We start from the raw sequence: 18,574 nt of genomic DNA, 5'->3' as shown, positions 1-18,574 counted from the left end.
TACTCAGGAGATGGAATCTATTTTCCCACCCCTTGAATATGGGCCCACGTAGTTACCTGCTTTGCATAACAGATTATGGTAGAAATGATGTACACATTCTGGAGCCTGGGCCTCAGGGAGCCTTAAAGATTCCACTCTTGAGGACTGCCAGGCGATGTGGTGGTTGGGGAGCTGGATTCCCATGTAGCCAGTTGTAGTGTGAGTCCCAGATGTGGCAGCTTGCTTTCTCCCTCTCCCTCCTTGCCATCTCTCTTAGGTCAAGTGAGAAATAATAATAATAAAAATAATAAATAAATAGAATTAAGTGAAATAATTCTTTGGGGGGGGGAAAGTAAAAAAAAAGATTCTACTCCTGCGCTGTTGAAACTGTGAGGCTATCATGTGAGGAAACCAGTCTAGTTTCTTTGAGGAAGAGAGACCACATAGAAGAATAGCCCAGACAAGTGGGTGAGGCCAACTGGGACTATTAGGGTGTAGTCAAGTGAACAGGCACTTACAGTCTTGTGGATTACCCTAGGCAAGAACAGAAAATAACTGTTTGGCAGAACCCCGTCCAACTTGCCATCTTGCACAGCTCTGACAAGATAGGCATTTTTTAAAAGTTAGGTTTTTGCCATAGGGCCTCTGTGCTCACCAGAGAGAGACAGAGTGAAAGTGAAAATCACCCCTTAGCGGGGACGGCCACACCACAGCCCTTTCTCCTTCATTCTCCTCTTGGGATTTTGGGCACACACAGACACACAGACAGACAGACAGACAGACACACACACACACACACACACACACACACACACACACACACACCTGGCATGATTTTTAAGCCACTGAGTCTAAGTCTCCAACCTCTGTCTGCCCTGTGAGATTCCAGTGCCTTAACTACCACCTGCTGACCCAGACTGACAGTTGTTTCAAGCTTCTAAGTTTTGGGGTGGTTTGTTTCACAGAAACAGAGAATGAATACAAGAAATAAGTGAACATCTGTGCTTTGAAGCATGCAAACGCTTAGTTCCTAGGTTTATCTCCTCTAGGTAGAAGGACAATTGGAAAAATGTTTTTAGGGAAATATTACCAGCAGTGTGTGAAAGCTATGTACTACAGAGCATTGATAGAACCATATAGTCATAAAGACTCATTATTGAAATTAATTTTATCTTAAGTTTTAAGCACCCATTGTCTAGTATAAAAAAAAAATAATCCTCAGTGTTAGAGATAGCAGTTTCCTCAGATACTTGACTGCCAACAAAACTTCCGAATGGGAGATAGGGCCAGGGTAGGGAGAATTCTTATTCCATCCTATCAGCTATGTCAAATCAGAAGCAAAACAGGGTGAAAAAGGACAATAAAGAGCATTCAGCTATAGTGAACTTCCTTTATACAGTAAACTTGTTACTAAAAAACTTAAGTGAGGCTAAGAAATTTCAGTGGGATAAAATGCAGGATTTTGCTACTGGGAAGTTAATTAAATGAGAACAGGGGATGGGAGGAACATGGGGGCTGATTGACTTACATTTTGATTCTCATCATTATGGAGTTTAAGATGTAGTTTGCTAAGAGTTGATCCATAATACTTGAATTTTGGTAGAAAGTGGATTATTTTCTTCTTATGTGATATCCATAGATGTGTGAGCTTTGTGGAATGACTACTAATATTTTTGCTAATTCAATGCATATTTTTCAAATATGGGTGTTTTTGTCACCAAATTCTGCTTTGTATCTTGAGCTAGTAACATATTCTCTACTCAGCTACAATTAGCTACATCCCAGTTTGACATTTTTGTTGTCGTTTGTTCATTTTTTAGATAATTTGGGCTCCGTGTAGATATTTTGGGCTTCTGTCATTCAGAGATCTAGGCCTCTACATCTCTGAACCAACGGTCTTATAAACCAACCCATTGCAAAGTGAATTCAGTCTTCTCATAACACATTTAATTATCATCCATTTGGCTCTTTTTAATTTATGAAAGATTATTTATCTTTTAGGCTTATGGGCTAAATCTCTTTAGCTTCTAGTAGATAAATTAATGAGCTGCTCAAAGCCTACCTAGGTCAGTAGCATTCCTTTGGAGGTAGTGTGATTTCATTTTTTTATTTATGACATTTTTAGGTGGTGTCTGGTAATGTGGGCCTCTGAGTAGAGTGAGGATTATACAATTTACTCATAGGATGCTTCATCCATTTTGCAACTAGTTTGGAGGGGATAGGGAGTATTGTGTATTCTTTCAAACTGGCAAAAGGAAGCCATATACAGAACTTTTTCCCAGCAAAAAGTTTAAGTATTATTAAATACACTGTTTTAAAATATTAGATTTCACTGAAACGTAAATATTGAACCTAAGAGATACTGGAATATTTGAGAAAATATTATTGTAATATGAAATACTGGCCTCCAAGTTTACCTTCTTCTACCATTATTCACTAGTATTTTGAAATATCAATGTTAGATTGTGGGACCAAATGGGTTTTTGATGAAAATATCACATTCTATGTTGCTATTTAATGAAACTATTCCTGAAGAATTTTGCTTTCCCAGTGACACCAAGTATGTGATGTTCATGCAGCAATCTTGAGACTGGTTCAATAATAATAGCATATTCTGCCCTTTTGGTGCCAAACAGTGTTCTTACAAATATTTATTCATTTAATTCCCATTGCCATCCTATTAGTAGTTTCTGGAAAGGTTAGTGACTTATCAAAAAGTCACTCTGTTAATATGAGTTAAACACGAGCAGTCTAGGACCAGGATTCTGTGTTGTGCTAGCTGCCTCATCTTTTTATTTTTATTTTCACTTCCTAACCTTTGTGTTCCTGATTCACTATGGCAGACTGCTCTGGTAATGCAGTGGAAAGTTCTGTGGATACACACACACACACACACACACACACACACATACACACACACGTGCGCACAAATGACCTAGAAACTGTTTTGGTAGGAAATTGTTTTCTTTCTACATATATTTATGATCAGTGAGCTTTTATGTATGTGCAGGAAACATTGATTTTGAGAAAAACTACTAGCTTAGTGCATAGACATTTTACGTTGGATTTATGTTGATTATTGATTTAATTCTATTGCTTCATGGAGAACATTTACCTAAAAGAGGGCAATTTTCACGGATTAATTCTGAAAGATGTGTAGGATGATTGGGATCATGGTTATTCTTCAAAGATAAAGTAACCATCACAGTAGTAGCCTCAAACACTGCTCATTTAAGCACTTGTACTGAATCTGTACTGAATCAAGAGTACTTTAAAAATCAGTGTGTTTTTCTTCTGTGGAGGAAGATATCTCATGAAGTTACAGGGATTCTACTAATGTTCTGTTCTGTTTAGATGAATAATGTGACAACAGACTATTGTCTTGATATCATAAAGAAGTTTGAAGTTTCAGAAGAAAATAAGGTGAAAAATGTTCTTGGCATAGAAGGTAAAATAATTTTCTTTCTCTTTTTTTTCCCTTTTAATTTTTTTTTTAATTTTTGCCCTAGGGCACATGAGTTTGCTGGAGACAGATAGAGGGAAAGTGAGAAATCACCCCCCAGAGGGCATAGCCACCACAATCCCTCTTCCTCTTATCGCCTCCGGCATTTTGGACAGGGACACACACATACCGGGCATGATTTTCAACTCACCAGGTTCAGGATTTGTACTGTGGTTGGTCATTTGGGAATCCAGTGCCTTAACCACCACATCACCTGGTGGCCCCAATTTCTCATTGAAAACATCAAACAAACAAAAAAACCAGTCTGTTTAGTTAAGTTCCAGTGAAATTTTTAGGAAAAGAAATTAGGAGATATGGGTGGAATTACAGATAATTCAGATAAGGGTATCACCACACACACACACACACACACACACACACACACACACGTATTTTCCTGCAAAGCAAATGGTACAATGCTATTTCTCTTTCTGTGGCAATGCTGGTAAGCTTTTTCCACTGCAAACAAGGTTCCTTGGTTCCCTTACGTGTGATGGATGCCAAGAAATATTTGGACTTTTCTTGAAGAGCTAATTTTTGGAGACAGCCTCATCCTGGTAATTTAATGAAAGGAAATGCAGTCTTAAAATGAGTACTTTTTGAAACTAGTGACTTGAAAGTAAGCATGTTTCTTTAAAAATGTTAGCAACTTACTTATTTTTCCTAATCAGTAGCATTGGTGAGGTTGTTGAAACCAAAAATCTTGTGAATACTACTGTCTGATTTTATAGTTGAGGAAAATGAGGCTCGAAGAAATTAAATAATTTATTCACAGTTATATTCAGAATCTAGTTCCTAGGATGTAATACATAAATAACATGGTATAAATATATGATATACTTACACATGTATGTATAAGTTATGGATATTTAATACATGTAAAGAAATAAATTATGGGCTGTCTCACACACACACACACACACACACACACACACACACACACACAAATCTCCCAGGCAGAACAGATTATCTTAACAAGAGGCCACTTGGGGACCCCCAACTACCCATGGGTGTTTAAAAGCATTTTTGTTTGTTGACTTCTCAACTTTCCTGCTCCTAGGATAAATGTGGACAAAATTCTGTAGGTGGAGGGTAATTAAATGAAGAATAACTAAAATTTTTATATATTACTAAAAACCATTATAAAAAGAACCAAAGACAATAAACTAACTTGGACCATTTCTGTAGAAATGAAGAAATGAACTTTTATCTCAATGGGACCCCAGAAGATGGAATTAAACATGAGTTCTTAGTTATGGAAAAAATAGATGAGCATGAAGAAATTCTTAGGTCTCAGAGGATATTTACGGATATAATTTTACTACATGCTTCTCAAAGACTTGACACAATTGACCCTAATGATTATTCCACTTAGATACTCACGAGTCATTTATGTATTTATTCAGATACTAATGAATGCCTCTTGGACTCAGGCATTATGTTCTAAAAGATCATTAAAAAAAAATACTGGTAGGGTTTCTACATAATCTTTTATCTTTTTCTTTTTGGAGAGGTTTTCGCTATAGGACGCGTGTGCTCGCCAGACAGAGAGAGACATAGAGACTGAGAAATCACCCCCTAGGGGGGATGGTCACGCCGCAATCCCTTCTCCTCCATTCTCCTCTTGGGATCTTGGGCACACACGCACACGCGCCCGGCGTGAGTTTTAAGCCACCGGGTCTGGGATGCGAACCGCGGTCGACTATGTGGGAGTCCAACGACATAGCCATTATGCTAACTGCTGGTTCCCTCTACGTAATCTTGAAGCACTTTCAAAGTTACAAAATGCACCAGCCATTAGGAGCATTTTCCTAAAACCAATTTCATAGTTAAATAATCCTACCCAAATAATCCTACCCTAAACTTACGTGGTGCTTTCATTTTTAAAAAAATAATTGTTTCATTTAACTTTATTTATTTATTTTAATTTGACCCCAGAGTGGGGGGGGGTGGGGAGAGAGAAAGTGAGAAAGCAGCAAGCTGCCAGGTCCAGGATTCGAATTGCAGTCAGCTATGTAGGAGTCCAGTGCTCTTAACCACCATGCCACCTGCCAGCTCCCAGTGCTTTCATTTTGATGTGCTTTAACTATGTATTGACTATACTGCTTTTCAGATCAACGTAGTAATCTATCAATTGCAGGTTGATCACGGTACCATTCTGTATAAATACGACTTTAATATGGCATCTGACAACCCTTAGGTCATGCTGCATAAGCAGAGTTTGAGTTCAGTCATTACTAAATGGCTTCGTACTGAGCCACTCCAATTTCAAAATTCTATGAAAGTTCACTTACTTTTTCTGTAAGGATCTAGGGGGTGAAAGTATCAATTTTCCTTTTCTAGGTTCCTTTTAAATGCTTTCTCCCTAAGGCCCTATTAGGTTTTTGACACTTTTATTTAACCTCCAGCAAATCATGCATTGTCCCATTTTTCCTGTCTTGAAGGTAAATAAAGTAATCACCATGAATAGTCTTTGATCCCTTTTGTCAAGTTAACTGGGATTAGTTAAGTGGATATGCTTTGATGCTGTAGTGTTTCACTCTCTTTGTCTTGAAGGCTTCACGAACTTTATGCGCAGTCCTGCCTGTGACGTGTTTAACCCATTGCACCATGAGGTGTATCAAGACATGGATCAGCCCCTCTGCAACTACTACATTGCGTCTTCCCACAATACGTACCTGACCGGGGACCAGCTGCTTTCTCAGTCCAAAGTCGATATGTATGCTCGGGTGCTGCAGGAGGGCTGTCGCTGCGTGGAAGGTATGTGGGCCTTGCCTGGCTCTGGCGTATACTGATGAACATGTCCTTTCAAGTCTAGTATAAATAATAGAGACCTGAAGTATATGCTCACACTTCTTTTTTGCTCATTGTAAAGTCATTCTTAATTCTTAAGCCTCTACCTTTTATCGCACCATCAGGAGGGACAGAGCTATCCAAGTCATAGGGAAGCATGCCTTTAGTTGAAAAACAGTGATGAAAATGGAAATCTTCCTAGAAAGGTACTTGAGATTAAATAATCACAAAAATAGTTTAAGAGTGGGAACCAGCAGTTAGCGTAATGGCTATGTCGCTGGACTCCCATGTAGTCGACCGCGGTTCGCGTCCCAGACCCGGTGGCTTAAAACTCACGCCGGGCGCATGTGTGTGCGTGCCCAAGATCCCGAGAGGAGAATGGAGGAGAAGGGATTGCGGCGTGACCATCCCCCCTGGGGGGTGATTTCTCGCTTTCCGCCTCTATGTCTCTCTCTGTCTGTCTGGCTAGTGCACGCACCCTATAGCAAAAATCTCTCCAAAAAAAAAAAAATAGTTTTTTTTTTTGTGGGTGCGTGCCCAAGATCCCGAGAGGAGAATGGAGGAGAAGGGATTGCGGCGTGACCATCCCCCCTGGGGGGTGATTTCTCGCTTTCCGCCTCTATGTCTCTCTCTGTCTGTCTGGCTAGTGCACGCACCCTATAGCAAAAATCTCTCCAAAAAAAAAAAAAATAGTTTAAGAGCCATTCATTTTCAAGATACTTTCTGGTAAACATTTGTTCAATTTCTAGTGGGCTCTAGGGTATGAGGACATAGCTGTAAGATATGGTGGTTTTTTGTCTTCAAAGAATTCAAGCATAATAGGAGAGATGGGTATCTTAAAAATTGTTTGCTGTGAAGATTCCACCAGTGGAATCATACACAAGGTGCAGAGATCAAGGTGAAGAAAACAAAGCGTGAGGTCAAATGAGATGAGAAACCAGGTAGATTGGGGAGGTTGTCCGAGGTCAGTCAGAAAGGTTCTCAAGGGTGTGGGGAAGAATTTCAAATTCAGTTTTTGGTGATGAAAGGCCAGCAAAGGGCTTTAATACCTGTAATGATATGGTCAGATTTGCTAGTTTAGAAAGATCATCAGGCAACAGCATAAGTGGATACATTTTCTTTTTTTCTTTTTCAGGAATATGTGTTTATGAAGGGGGAGGGGAGGTAAATTGGAGTCAAGAGAGCAGTGGGCAGGCTATTGCAATGATTCAAAGGAAGTATTCTGAAATCTTGGGCTAAGTGGGAAAGAAAGATGATTATAAAGATTTTAAAGAAGTAAGCTTAATAAGACTTGGACAGAGAAGTCAAGGATACACTAGTGAAAAGTGAAGCTGGAATGGCTGATGGTGCCACATACTACAGGGGATCTGAGAGGAAGAGCAGAAATGAGTTCAGCTGTTCATCTACCGAGTTTATGGTGACTTTGTAACATGTAAGTGGGCATCTTTATCAGCCATTTGGATTACGGCATCTAAACTTAACGGAAGGACAAGATAAAAATTTCATGAATCTGGGCTTTGTATGTGGTGAGTAAAATCATGACCGTGTACAATATCACATGCAGAAGAGGAGTAGAAAAGAGGAAGAGGCCTGAGGACTCAGTGATCCCTGGTTTAGGAGGTAGGATGAACGAGGGGAATTTCAAACCCAACTAAGAAAAATATAGTTACTTGGATATCAGGAATGAAAGTATCAGAAAAGAATGGTAAAGATATCACATGAAGAGCCAGCAGGTGGTGTGGTAGTTAAGGCACTGGATCCCATATGGCTGACTTTACTGTTTGAGTTCCAGACATGATGGATTAATAAATAGGCCAGGCTCATATATCCCTGGAGGGGGATAGCCATGAAGAAGTGCTGTCTCACTTTCCCTGTCTGTCTCTGTCTTTCTATGGCGAGCATATGTACCCTATGGAAAAAAAGAATCACATGGAACAGAAAAGTAAAATAAGACTAAGTATCCAATATGGTTACATTGACAGCTGGCAGATTATTGGTGACCTTTGCTGTTAATGGGAGGGTGAGGGTGGCTAAACTGCTGTGGGTTGGTGATTGGGCATTTTTCTGTATGAGAAGATTTGATGAATCACCGTTGCAGAGTAGTTTTAAGACTTGGAAGAGGGGAGACCAGCAGTTAGCGTAATGGCTATGTTGCTGGACTCCCAGGTAGTCAACCACAGTTTGCGTCCCGGACCCGGTGGCTTAAAACTCACGCTGGGCGCCTGTGTGTGTGCGTGCCCAAGATCCCGAGAGGAGAACGGAGGAGAAGGGATTGCGGCGAGGCCGTCCCCCCTGGGGGGTGATTTCTCGCTTTCTGTCTCTTCGGATGGGAAAAAAGGGACAAGAGATTTTGAAATAGCACCTGCTTTTTTTTAGTGAAGTAGGAGAAACTATCACCCATTTAACGGAAAGTGGGTGGAAATTGGATAAGAGGCTTAAAAAGATCAGACAAATTTCAAAAAGGTCATCATGGAATGCAAAAGGAGTTGGCATGATAAGGGAGTTCCTGCTAATTTCAAAAACAATCTTTAGTGGTACAAAATCCACATGCTAGACTCCCTCAACCCATCCCCGACAGTACCCATTTGCTTAGATATAGGAGCAGTGAAGACAGATTATATTGTAGAATTAATCCAGGCCTGTGTACTTCTAGGCCATATAAAATGTCTTCAAGGAGTTGGTAAGAACTCTTGTAAGTGATTGATATGGGTCCTTGAGTCTAGGAAAAGACGTGAAATGAATGAGGAGTCAAAAAATGGGGTTAAAGGTCTAGAAAACTCAAAGGAATAGAAAAATGCAGAGAGATATAAGAACAGAGTGCTGTCTTCACAATGGGACATGGTGACAAGTGATGTCATTAACCAGAGTGTGTTGTAGGCAAGCCCAATTGAAATGGAGCAAAGCAAGGGATTTTTGGCATTGAGGATGTTAAGGCCACAAATTTGATCATATTGCTACTTACTATTATTACTATTATTTTTTTAGGGAGATTTTTTACTATAGGGTGTATGTGTTTGCCAGAGAGACAGAGAGAGACAGATAGAGAGAAAGCAAGAATCCTAGGGGGATGGGCATGCTGCGGTCCCTTCTCCTCCACTCTCCTCTCAGGATTTTGGGCACACATGCACATGCACCTGGTGTGAGTTTGAAAACACTGGGTCCAGGACTTGAACCACAGTTGACTACATGGGAGTCAAGCGACATAACCATAATGCCATCTTCTGGTCCTGCCTCATGAATTTTTAACTCACAAAGGATGGAAGTAGGTTACATGTTATTAACTATAAATCTATAAATCAGATTATTTTTTTCTAGGGAGATTTTTGCTATAGGACACGTGCACTCAGTGGAGAGACAGAGAGAGATAGAAAGGGAAAAATCACCCCTGATGGGCGATGGTCATGCCACAATCCATTCTCCTCCTGGGATTTTGGGCATGCATGCACATATGACCAGCATGAGTTTTAAATTGCCAGGTCTAAGAATTGAACCGTGGTCAGCCATGTAGAAGTCCAGAAACATAACCACAACATCATCTGCTGGTCCCTAAACCAGAGCTTAAATGCCAAAAACATGGTATAAAAGGACCGGCAGATGACATAATGATTAAGTTGCTGGACTCCCATGTGGCCTATAGAGGTTTGAGTCCTGGACCTGAAGGCTTAAAACTCATGCCAGGCGCATGTGCCTGTGTGCCAAAACCTTGGGAGGAGAATGGAGGAGAAGGGACTGTAGCATGGCCATCCCCCCCCACCCCCAGGGGGTAATTTCTCTCTCTGTCTCTCCATCTTTCTCTGTCTCTCCATCTCTCTCTGTTTCTCCAGTGAGTGTGCACGCCCTATAGCAAAAATCTCTATTAAAATTTTTTTTTTAATAGAAATTCATCCCATTCATTTATGGAATGCTATGTCTCTCTGTCTCTCCAGCAAGAATACACGCCCTATATCAAAAATCTCTATTAAAATTTTTTTTTTAATAGAAATTCATCCCATTCATTTATGGAATGCTATAGAAATGCACTTGGAATATACCAAAAGGTGGGCCAGAGAAAAAGAGCTTCTAAAGAGGTTTTTGTTTTGTATTGTCTTGGGGGTGGGGTGGGGGTTTAAGTCTAGAAGAACAGTTGTTTTAAAAAATAGCCATGAGCCAGTTTGTGATGTGATGGTTAATGGGGCTAGATGCCACATAGTCAACTGCAGGTTTGAGTTTTAAACCTGGTAGCTTGAGAAACATGCCAGGTGTGTGTGCCTTTGTGCCTACAATTCCGGCAGGAGGGAGAAATGGTGAGAAAAAGAGATTGTGGTGTGACCATTTCCCATGGAGGGTGTGTTCTCACTGCCCTTCACCCTGTACCCCTGGTTTTTTTGGTGAATGCATGACCCTCTGGCAGAAAAAAAAAAAAAAGGAAAGAAAAGAAAGAAAGGAAAAAGAAAAGCAGTAAGAGTAAGAACTTAGAGAATATCATTTGAGTCAATGATTTCTACAAAAGCGTATCTGTGAGAAAGGAGCCGATGTCCTCTAAAGAAAGCTGGAAATTACCCAAGGTAAGGAGGTTGAGGGAGAACTCCCAAAAGAGTCTGAAGAGCACACGGAGCTTATTTATGATGGGATAGAGATCGCATGGAACACAGTGGCATTGCTTCTGGGCAAGGGTGTGCTGGGATCAGCGGTGAGTTACTAGTTGTCCTAGGAGTGGTGAAGTGCTGTGGGGAAATGAATAAAGCAGTAGAGAGATGAGATAAGGCTGGATAGGTAATCTGGATAGGCCTTTCTTTGTCAGCCAATTTCTGACTTGACATTTTTGCTACAAAAAGTGTCAGCAATGTTATTATAGTAGTAACATCTGCATGTTTAAAAAATGGGCAGGTGTGGTCAGCAGGTGGCATGGTGGTTAAGGGTGCTGGACTCGCACATGGCTGACCATGGCTCGAGTCCTGGACCTGGTGGCTTGCTTTCTCACTTTATCTCTCTCTCTCTCTTTCTCCGTCCCTCTCTGGTCAAATTAAGAAAGAAAAAGGAAAGAAGGAAGGAAGGAAGGAAGGAAGGAAGGAAGGAAGGAAAAAAGGAAGGAAAGAAGAAAGGGAGGGAGGAAGGAAAAGAAAGAAAGAAAGATAGGAAAAAAGGAAAAATGTTGAATAAAATAATCCTTAAAAAAATGGGTGGGCAAAAAGGTGGGTACCTATCTGTTTACACATTACACTACAAAACAAGTGTTCCTAAACTTTATGGCCTAAGACAGTATATTGCAGTAGTTGTAGAGGAAGCATACTGACAGCAGTGGGTAACAACTGAATAGCCTAAGCCACTGAATAATAAAGATGCTTATAAAATATTCACATGAAGACAGACCTTTCAAGCAGCAAAAGGTCTGGAGGTGACATTCTGCTCTCCGCCATTCTGCGGGTCTTTGTTTCACTCAGCACGCAACAAGTGTTAGCTGTGTGACCTGCAGAGGTGCCCTGGGCGCACAGCCTCCCTGAATTCACACTGATGGTTGCCTAATCACTTTTAAATGGTGACATTTTCTTGGAGGTCAAGTATGGAAGATGACTTTTAGTGACCTTATGAAGCGGTAGTCAACTCCCAACTTCCGTCTCCTCTGCTCCATTTCTTTTGCTTTTCAGGTCCTTCAGATACCTAGCTTTTCTCTTTTTTTGTTTGCTTGCCCCAAATCAGTGTCCTACCCAAGCCTAGTGATATTCCTGTGATTGAAGTTAAACTTACAGTTCTCCAGTTTTGTTTGGAGTAATAAGGAGGAAAGTGATCTAATTAAGTCAATTTATGATGCGAAACAAATAATTTTTAGTATTAGCTTTTCCAGTAGTCTTCTTTTTTTTAAACAATTATCTAATTTTTAAAATTTATTCATTCATTTATTTTAATTTGACCAGAGAGAGACACAGAGAGAGAGGGAAAATGAGAAAGCAAGCCACCAGGCCCAGGACTTGAACCGTGGTTGGCCATGTGGGAATGTCCAGCATCTTCACCACCACACCATTTGCTGGCCCCTCCAGTAGTATTTTCATTCTCAACTGAGAGATTTTTGGAATTGTGTGTAGTGGGTGACATTGAACACAGGCCTTCTCTTGTAACTTCCTTCTGCCTGTTTGCTGATCACTGAAGGAGTAGAGAGAGGCTGAAGGCCCTCTATGCCTAAAAAAATCTGAGAATGTGCACATATATGGTGTGATTTTAAGGGAGAAGCCATTTCCTACCTCTTCCCAAGTATCTCCTTTACCAGCTTGCATCAGCAACTCCCTTCTTTGGTATGTGACTCTAAGTGCTTACTATTAGAATAATCTATAACTGGATGGTGAATGTTGAATTACTATTTCTGGAAAGTTTTTATTGAGTAGAAGAAATAGATATCTATCTCTGACAGAGTCAGTCAGCCTTGTACTTGGCCTATTTCCTGTTGGAATTTGTGGTTGCCACCCTGGATTTGAATGTACTATAGGGTGAAAAAGGGGAGCTACTATGATTTCAGTCTCTTTTGTAGCCTGGATCCTGGCTAAGTGCTTTCCATATGTTCTCATTTAATTATCCCCACCCCCCTTTTTAAAGAGAATTTTGCTATAGGGTATGTGTATTCTCCAAAGAGGCAGATAGAGACAGAGAGACAGAAAGTAAAATATCACCCCTAAGAAGGGATGGCCATGCTGCAATCCCTTCTCCTCTAGGGATCTTGGGCACACATATACATGTGCCCGGAATGGGTTTTAAGTCACCAAGCCCAGGGCTTGAACTGCAGTTGACTATGTGGGAGTCTTGTGATATAAACTTTATGCCATCTGCTGGTCCTTCTCATTTAATTCTTAACAGCACCATCACGAGAGCTGGAATAATCTCCTCTTAAGAGGAAACTTCAATTCAGAGATAGGGAAATGGTTCACATTCTCATAGGTAGGAAGCTTGGAAGGTGAGATTTGAACCCAAGTTAGTCTGACTCCCCAACTTTCCTGTTCTCCAGGAAACTTAGGGAATTTTTGGAAGAACAAGCATCAAATGACATGACTAACCCTAAGAGGGATTGAACTGAGGGCGATCAGGTCATATAAAAGTGATCGGGTCATCCAGAGAAGGCAAAGAGCACAGTACAGAGGGAGGTTCCTCTAAGGAGGAATTGGCTTTCTTCATGATTAAGTCCAGCACCTAAGTGTTGAGATTGTTTTTTTTTTTTTGGAGAGGTTTTGCTATAGGGCGCGTGCGGTCACCAGACAGAGAGAGACAGAGAGACAGAAAGCGAGAAATTACCCCCCCCCAGCGGGGGGGCTGAGGCCGCCGCAATCCCTTCTCCTCCATTCTCCTCTCAGGATCTTGGGCACGCATGCACACGCACCTGGCATGATTTTTAAGCCACCAGGTCCAGAATGCGAACCGCAGTCAACTACATGGGAGTCCAGCGACATAACCATTATGCTAACTGCTGGTCCCAGTGCTGAGATGTTTTTGAAGACTGAATTTGGTGATAAGATCCTTTATGATTTCAACAGTTTCTATCAGTCCTGTGATTTGAAGATCTTTATTTTCTTTTAGAGCATGCACAGGGAAACACCATGTATGTATTGGATTGTCAGAAAAGTCATGATGTATTTTTTCCTGTGCAAAAATGTGTCATGACTTTTTTGACAACACTGTATATACCCAGTGGCACTTTGGATCTGGATGAAGTTTTTTTTTTTTTCTCTTAAATAGCTGCAGTCGTGATTTAAAGAACCTGTTATATAGAATGTGGCAGGTCATAGATAAAATATTTTAGGCCCCACAGATATTTTTCTAAACTTATTTTGCCATGGAAGCACCTATGAAGTGAAGAGTAATGATTCTGGATAATATTTTCATGGTATTCTGACCTGAAGAATCTCTCTACTTCCAGACTTCTGTTTTGATAATGTTGTGTTTTACATCTCTATTAGTCCAGCTGCAGTAATGACCTCAGCTAGGATATATACTGTGTCTTGGGGAAGACTAAGTCTTTTTGGTAAGATGGGCTTGTCAGTGAATAAAATTGGTAACATTTTTTTACATGGCCTTTTATTCACGTTGATGTTCAACCCAAATTGCTTAATAAATATGGATGTTCTGTCCAAGAGATTTTCAGTCTCATTATGGAACCAATGTTGCATTGCCGTTATAATCGGTTTACAACTTTTTGTGGTATCTCTGGAATCACTACCAGGGTGGACTGTCCTTTGAAGTTCCCTTATGAAAAGCTACTTGACCTTTAGAATGACCAGCTTTTTGTCAGGGAGCTTTTGAGAGTCTCTGCTGTGTGATCTGATGGAAAAACAGACCCTGGCTAGGTAGAGTAATTGCCTAGAGGATTTCCACGTTGCCATATTCCCGTGACAGCATTAGTCCTTACAGGAAATCTTGCTGCCATCTGTACCTGGCCACAAATGCTACATATTAAGATACTCGTACCAATCAGGAGTGTTGTCATCTTCACTAACAGACAAGTGATGAATCACACATGAAAATGAACTTTGGGAGAACCTCTCATCCTTTATATGCTATTTTATGAATATTCTGCCTGTGTTGTAAGCATTAGCAGAGGAGCTTTCTTTTTAATGACCGATGTAGTTTTAAGAGCTATTTTTATGTAGATATGATAAACTAGTTAAGTATGGCATTCCTTGTCCAGTTTGCATTCTTTCTGAGAAAAGATTAGTTCATTTATGAGGATCCCTGTTAGGCCCTTTCTCCTTTAAGATGGGACTAAAATCAGGGCGAAAATTGTTGAAATGATATCTGGAACATCTGATCATTCCTTCCATGTTGATGTCCAGAGGTCAGTTAAAGAATATCAAGTGCATGAGACAAGAGAGATGAAGCTTCTCTTGTGAAAATATGTCTCTGATATGTTCAACCTTATTTGCAGGCCCTAAAGTAACAGTATGACTCTGTAGAGGAGAATCTCCAAACCTTTGGTGTTCTCCATAGCATCTTACTCTTAAACTTTGTTTCCAGTATTCTCATGGTATTAACCATGAATGTTCTTTCTCCTTTTATTTTTTCCAGTTTTTGTCCTAAGGGTATTTGAACAGCCCATGTTTAATGGATTACTCTAAATAACTGTATTAGTGGGATTCTCTAAGACACAGGACCAATAAAATACAAAGAGAGATTGAGATTGGTGGATTGGTTTTAAGGAATGAATGCCACATGATTGTAGGTGTTAGCAAACATGATATATATGGAACAGGTCAGCAGTCTGGAAACTTAGTTCAGAGTTCATATTGTAGTCTTGAGTGTGAATTCTATAGGGCAGCAGGTTAGAAAGTTCCCCAGGGTTTCTATGTTGAGAATTTTGCCTTCTATTGGAAACAGCAGTCTTTGCTCTTAAGAGTCTCAACTGATCTGGTGAGACTCACCCCAATGTGAAGAGTAATCTGCTTTACCTGAAGTCTACTGATTTAAATGTTAATCGTATTCAAAGAATATATTTACAGCAATATATAGAATAAGATTTGATCAAACAGCTGAACATCATAGACTAGACAAATTTAGTCAACATATAAATTAATTATCACAATTACATTGTGGTTATGAGAATGTTTTGAAAGTTTCAAAAGGAAATGGAGATATCAACTCCTGGGGTAATATACTAAACACACTTAAAGGGAAGGAGCTACTAAAACAGAGACTAGGTATAGTCCTAATTAATGACAGAATTTCAATCGACATTTTATTAGTCAAATCCAGCCTGCAGAATTACTTGCACTTGGCTCATATTGTATTAAAAAAAAGATTAATTAACCACTATTTAAAAATTGGAAAATTCACAACAACAAAATATAGACTTTTGACTTTTCTCAGAAGACCTGGCAACTTGGGTTCTTGCTCCTACCTAGCAATGATTGGCAATAGGGAGTAGTAATCTCATGTAGACACACATTACCTGTTGGGCTGCTATTCTCATTTATGTTGTTGGTAGGCTTTTACTGGTGTTTGATTTATGATCCCCTTCTATAAGGAAGAGCAAGGTCAAGAGGACTTGTAAGGTTCTGTGGAGGAATCCTATTTTAGCCTGGATTGGGATTCAGAAAAGCAAAATGAGGGACCAGCAGATGGCGTAATGGCTACATTGCTGGATTCCCCATAGTCAGCCATGGTTTGAGTCCCAAACCTGGTGGGTTAAAACTCACGCTGGGTGTGTGTGCGTGCATGCCCAACCCAAAATCCCGAGATAAGACTAGAGAAGGGATTGCTGTGTGGCCATCCCCCCAAGGGTGATTTCTCACTTTCTGTCTCTCTGTCTCTCTTATGAGTGCACACATCCTATAGCAATAAATAAATAAATCTCTCAAAAAGGGAAAAAAAGAAAAAAAGAAAGCAAAGTGAAACTTCCCTAACTAGAAGAACAAATTTATATTTGGGTAAGGAGAAAACAAGATTGACTCGTCAGACAGAAGCTAGGTGTAAATTAAGGCAACATTAGTTCTTTTAACAATTAAACCTCAAAAATAACAGTGTCTTAAAACAGCTGAAGTTTATTTCTTGTTTTTGTGAAGTTGAAAATAGGTGTTCATAATGGGTAGATCTTTTAAGAGTTAGGAGTCCAGGCTCTTTCTGTCTTGTGTTCATTCCATCTTCAGCACATGACTACTAAAGTCATAGCAGATAGGGAGGGAGGATGGGCAGCTATGGAAGGCAGATAAGTTTCCATGGACCGGACCTGGGAGTGGTGTGCATCATTTTTGCCCACATCTCTTGAGTAACAGCTCCTTCAAGGGAAGGCTGAGAAATACAGCACAGCCATCTGCTCTGAAAAAAGAGATATAGGTTCAGTGGATGGCTAGCCAGTCTCTAGGACAAGAGATGGGGGCCTTGGAGTTAACTAGGAGTTGTTGAATGCTGTAGGACATTTACTAATAAACTTAGCATACTACTGACTACCTTCTAAGTGTTGAATGCTGTGTTAATGCACCAATAAGCATTTTTTTTTTTAATTCATTAGAGGGTACTTGTGCTCACTAGAAAAAAAGAGAGAGAGAGAGAGAGGGCAAGTGGGAAAACACCTCCAGGATGGATGACCATGCCATAATCCTTTCTTCTCCATTGTCCTATTGGGATTTTGAGCACACACACACACACACACACACACACACACACACATATGCCTGGCATGTTTTTTAAGTTGCCAGGTCTGGGACTTGAACCACACAGTTTGGCCATGTGGGATCTAGCTGCCTTAACCAACACACCAAAGCTAAGGAGCAGTATAGTGAAAGCAGAGTTTTAAGAAGTCTGGTGGCACAGTGTAAAATAAACAAAGGTAATCTTAAGTCAGGGAGGATGGTGAGGAAGCTTTGTCTTTCTTTGTCTAGGAGCCAAGAGATTGTCTATGTACATAGCACTATCAATAGTATCAATAGCAATACTAGTTACTACGTGCCATGCAGTGTTATAAGCAACTTTATATGATCAACTTCGCATCCGCTTTAATCATCACTTAAATTTAAAAGTGCTATTATTTTTCTTTTCTAGATAAAGAAAGCTAGGCTTCAAGTAATTCAATCATTTTACCATATTCACATAATTCTCAGCCGGGCCTAAGTATTTAATTTAGGGAGCTGATATTATTTTATAACTATGTGTCTGCATTTCAAGAAATAATAATTTGCAGTAGAGAATTTGGGTTGTTGATGTGAAGTTCTTTTTTTGGCAGTTGACTGTTGGGATGGCCCAGATGGAGAGCCAGTAGTACATCACGGTTACACTCTCACTTCAAAAATTCCCTTCAGAGATGTTGTGGAGACCATCAACAAGCATGCCTTTGTGAAGAATGAGTAAGTACAGTAACTCCTGGGGGCTCAGCCATACTCCTGCCACGGGGAACATTGTGACAACCTGGCTACAGTGCTTCTCTTTGGACTTCAGACTTGCCTTTCTATTCTCCTATGTCTCCCCTTTTATTCACAGCAAAACATCATGAACGAATAATATGAGCTTCATGTTTATACTTTCTCATGCTCCATTTATTCCTCATCCTATTCTTTTTCACCTTGTCTCTCAGAAGACATTTTTGCAAACAGTGACTTCTAAATTTCTAAACCCAGGTGTAGAGTGTCTATTATAAACTCTGGAAACATAGGTTGCTATATGTAGTAAATAATCTTTTCATATTATATTTTATTATATTATTATATTATAATATATATTAAAATACAGTAAAATAACATCTAGGTTTTCAGCCTTGATGGATATCCTTATCATGAGTCTTCAAAAAGCTCATGGCAAATACATGTTATGAAAATACTATGTGTGGATTTCAATTTTTTGGTACCCAAATCAACT

General features: G+C 40.0%; 1 protein-coding gene across 1 annotated transcript in view; it reads left to right on the top strand.

Moving 5' to 3' along the window:
- PLCH1 (phospholipase C eta 1) overlaps positions 1–18,574 on the top strand; it is a 236,993-nt gene that overhangs the window by 164,857 nt on the left and 53,562 nt on the right. Inside the window, exons 7-9 of the mRNA XM_027772378.1 lie at positions 3,334–3,427; positions 6,038–6,241; positions 17,946–18,066. Coding sequence (XP_027628179.1) covers positions 3,334–3,427; positions 6,038–6,241; positions 17,946–18,066 — 419 coding nt within the window. The remainder of the gene's footprint in view (positions 1–3,333; positions 3,428–6,037; positions 6,242–17,945; positions 18,067–18,574) is intronic.

Source organism: Tupaia chinensis, unplaced genomic scaffold, assembly GCF_000334495.1.
Source record: "Tupaia chinensis unplaced genomic scaffold, TupChi_1.0 Scaffold000272_1, whole genome shotgun sequence".
Taxonomy (NCBI): domain Eukaryota; kingdom Metazoa; phylum Chordata; class Mammalia; order Scandentia; family Tupaiidae; genus Tupaia; species Tupaia belangeri.
The sequence above is the reverse complement of the archived record's forward strand: the minus strand, read 5'-3'. Positions and strand labels throughout refer to the sequence as shown.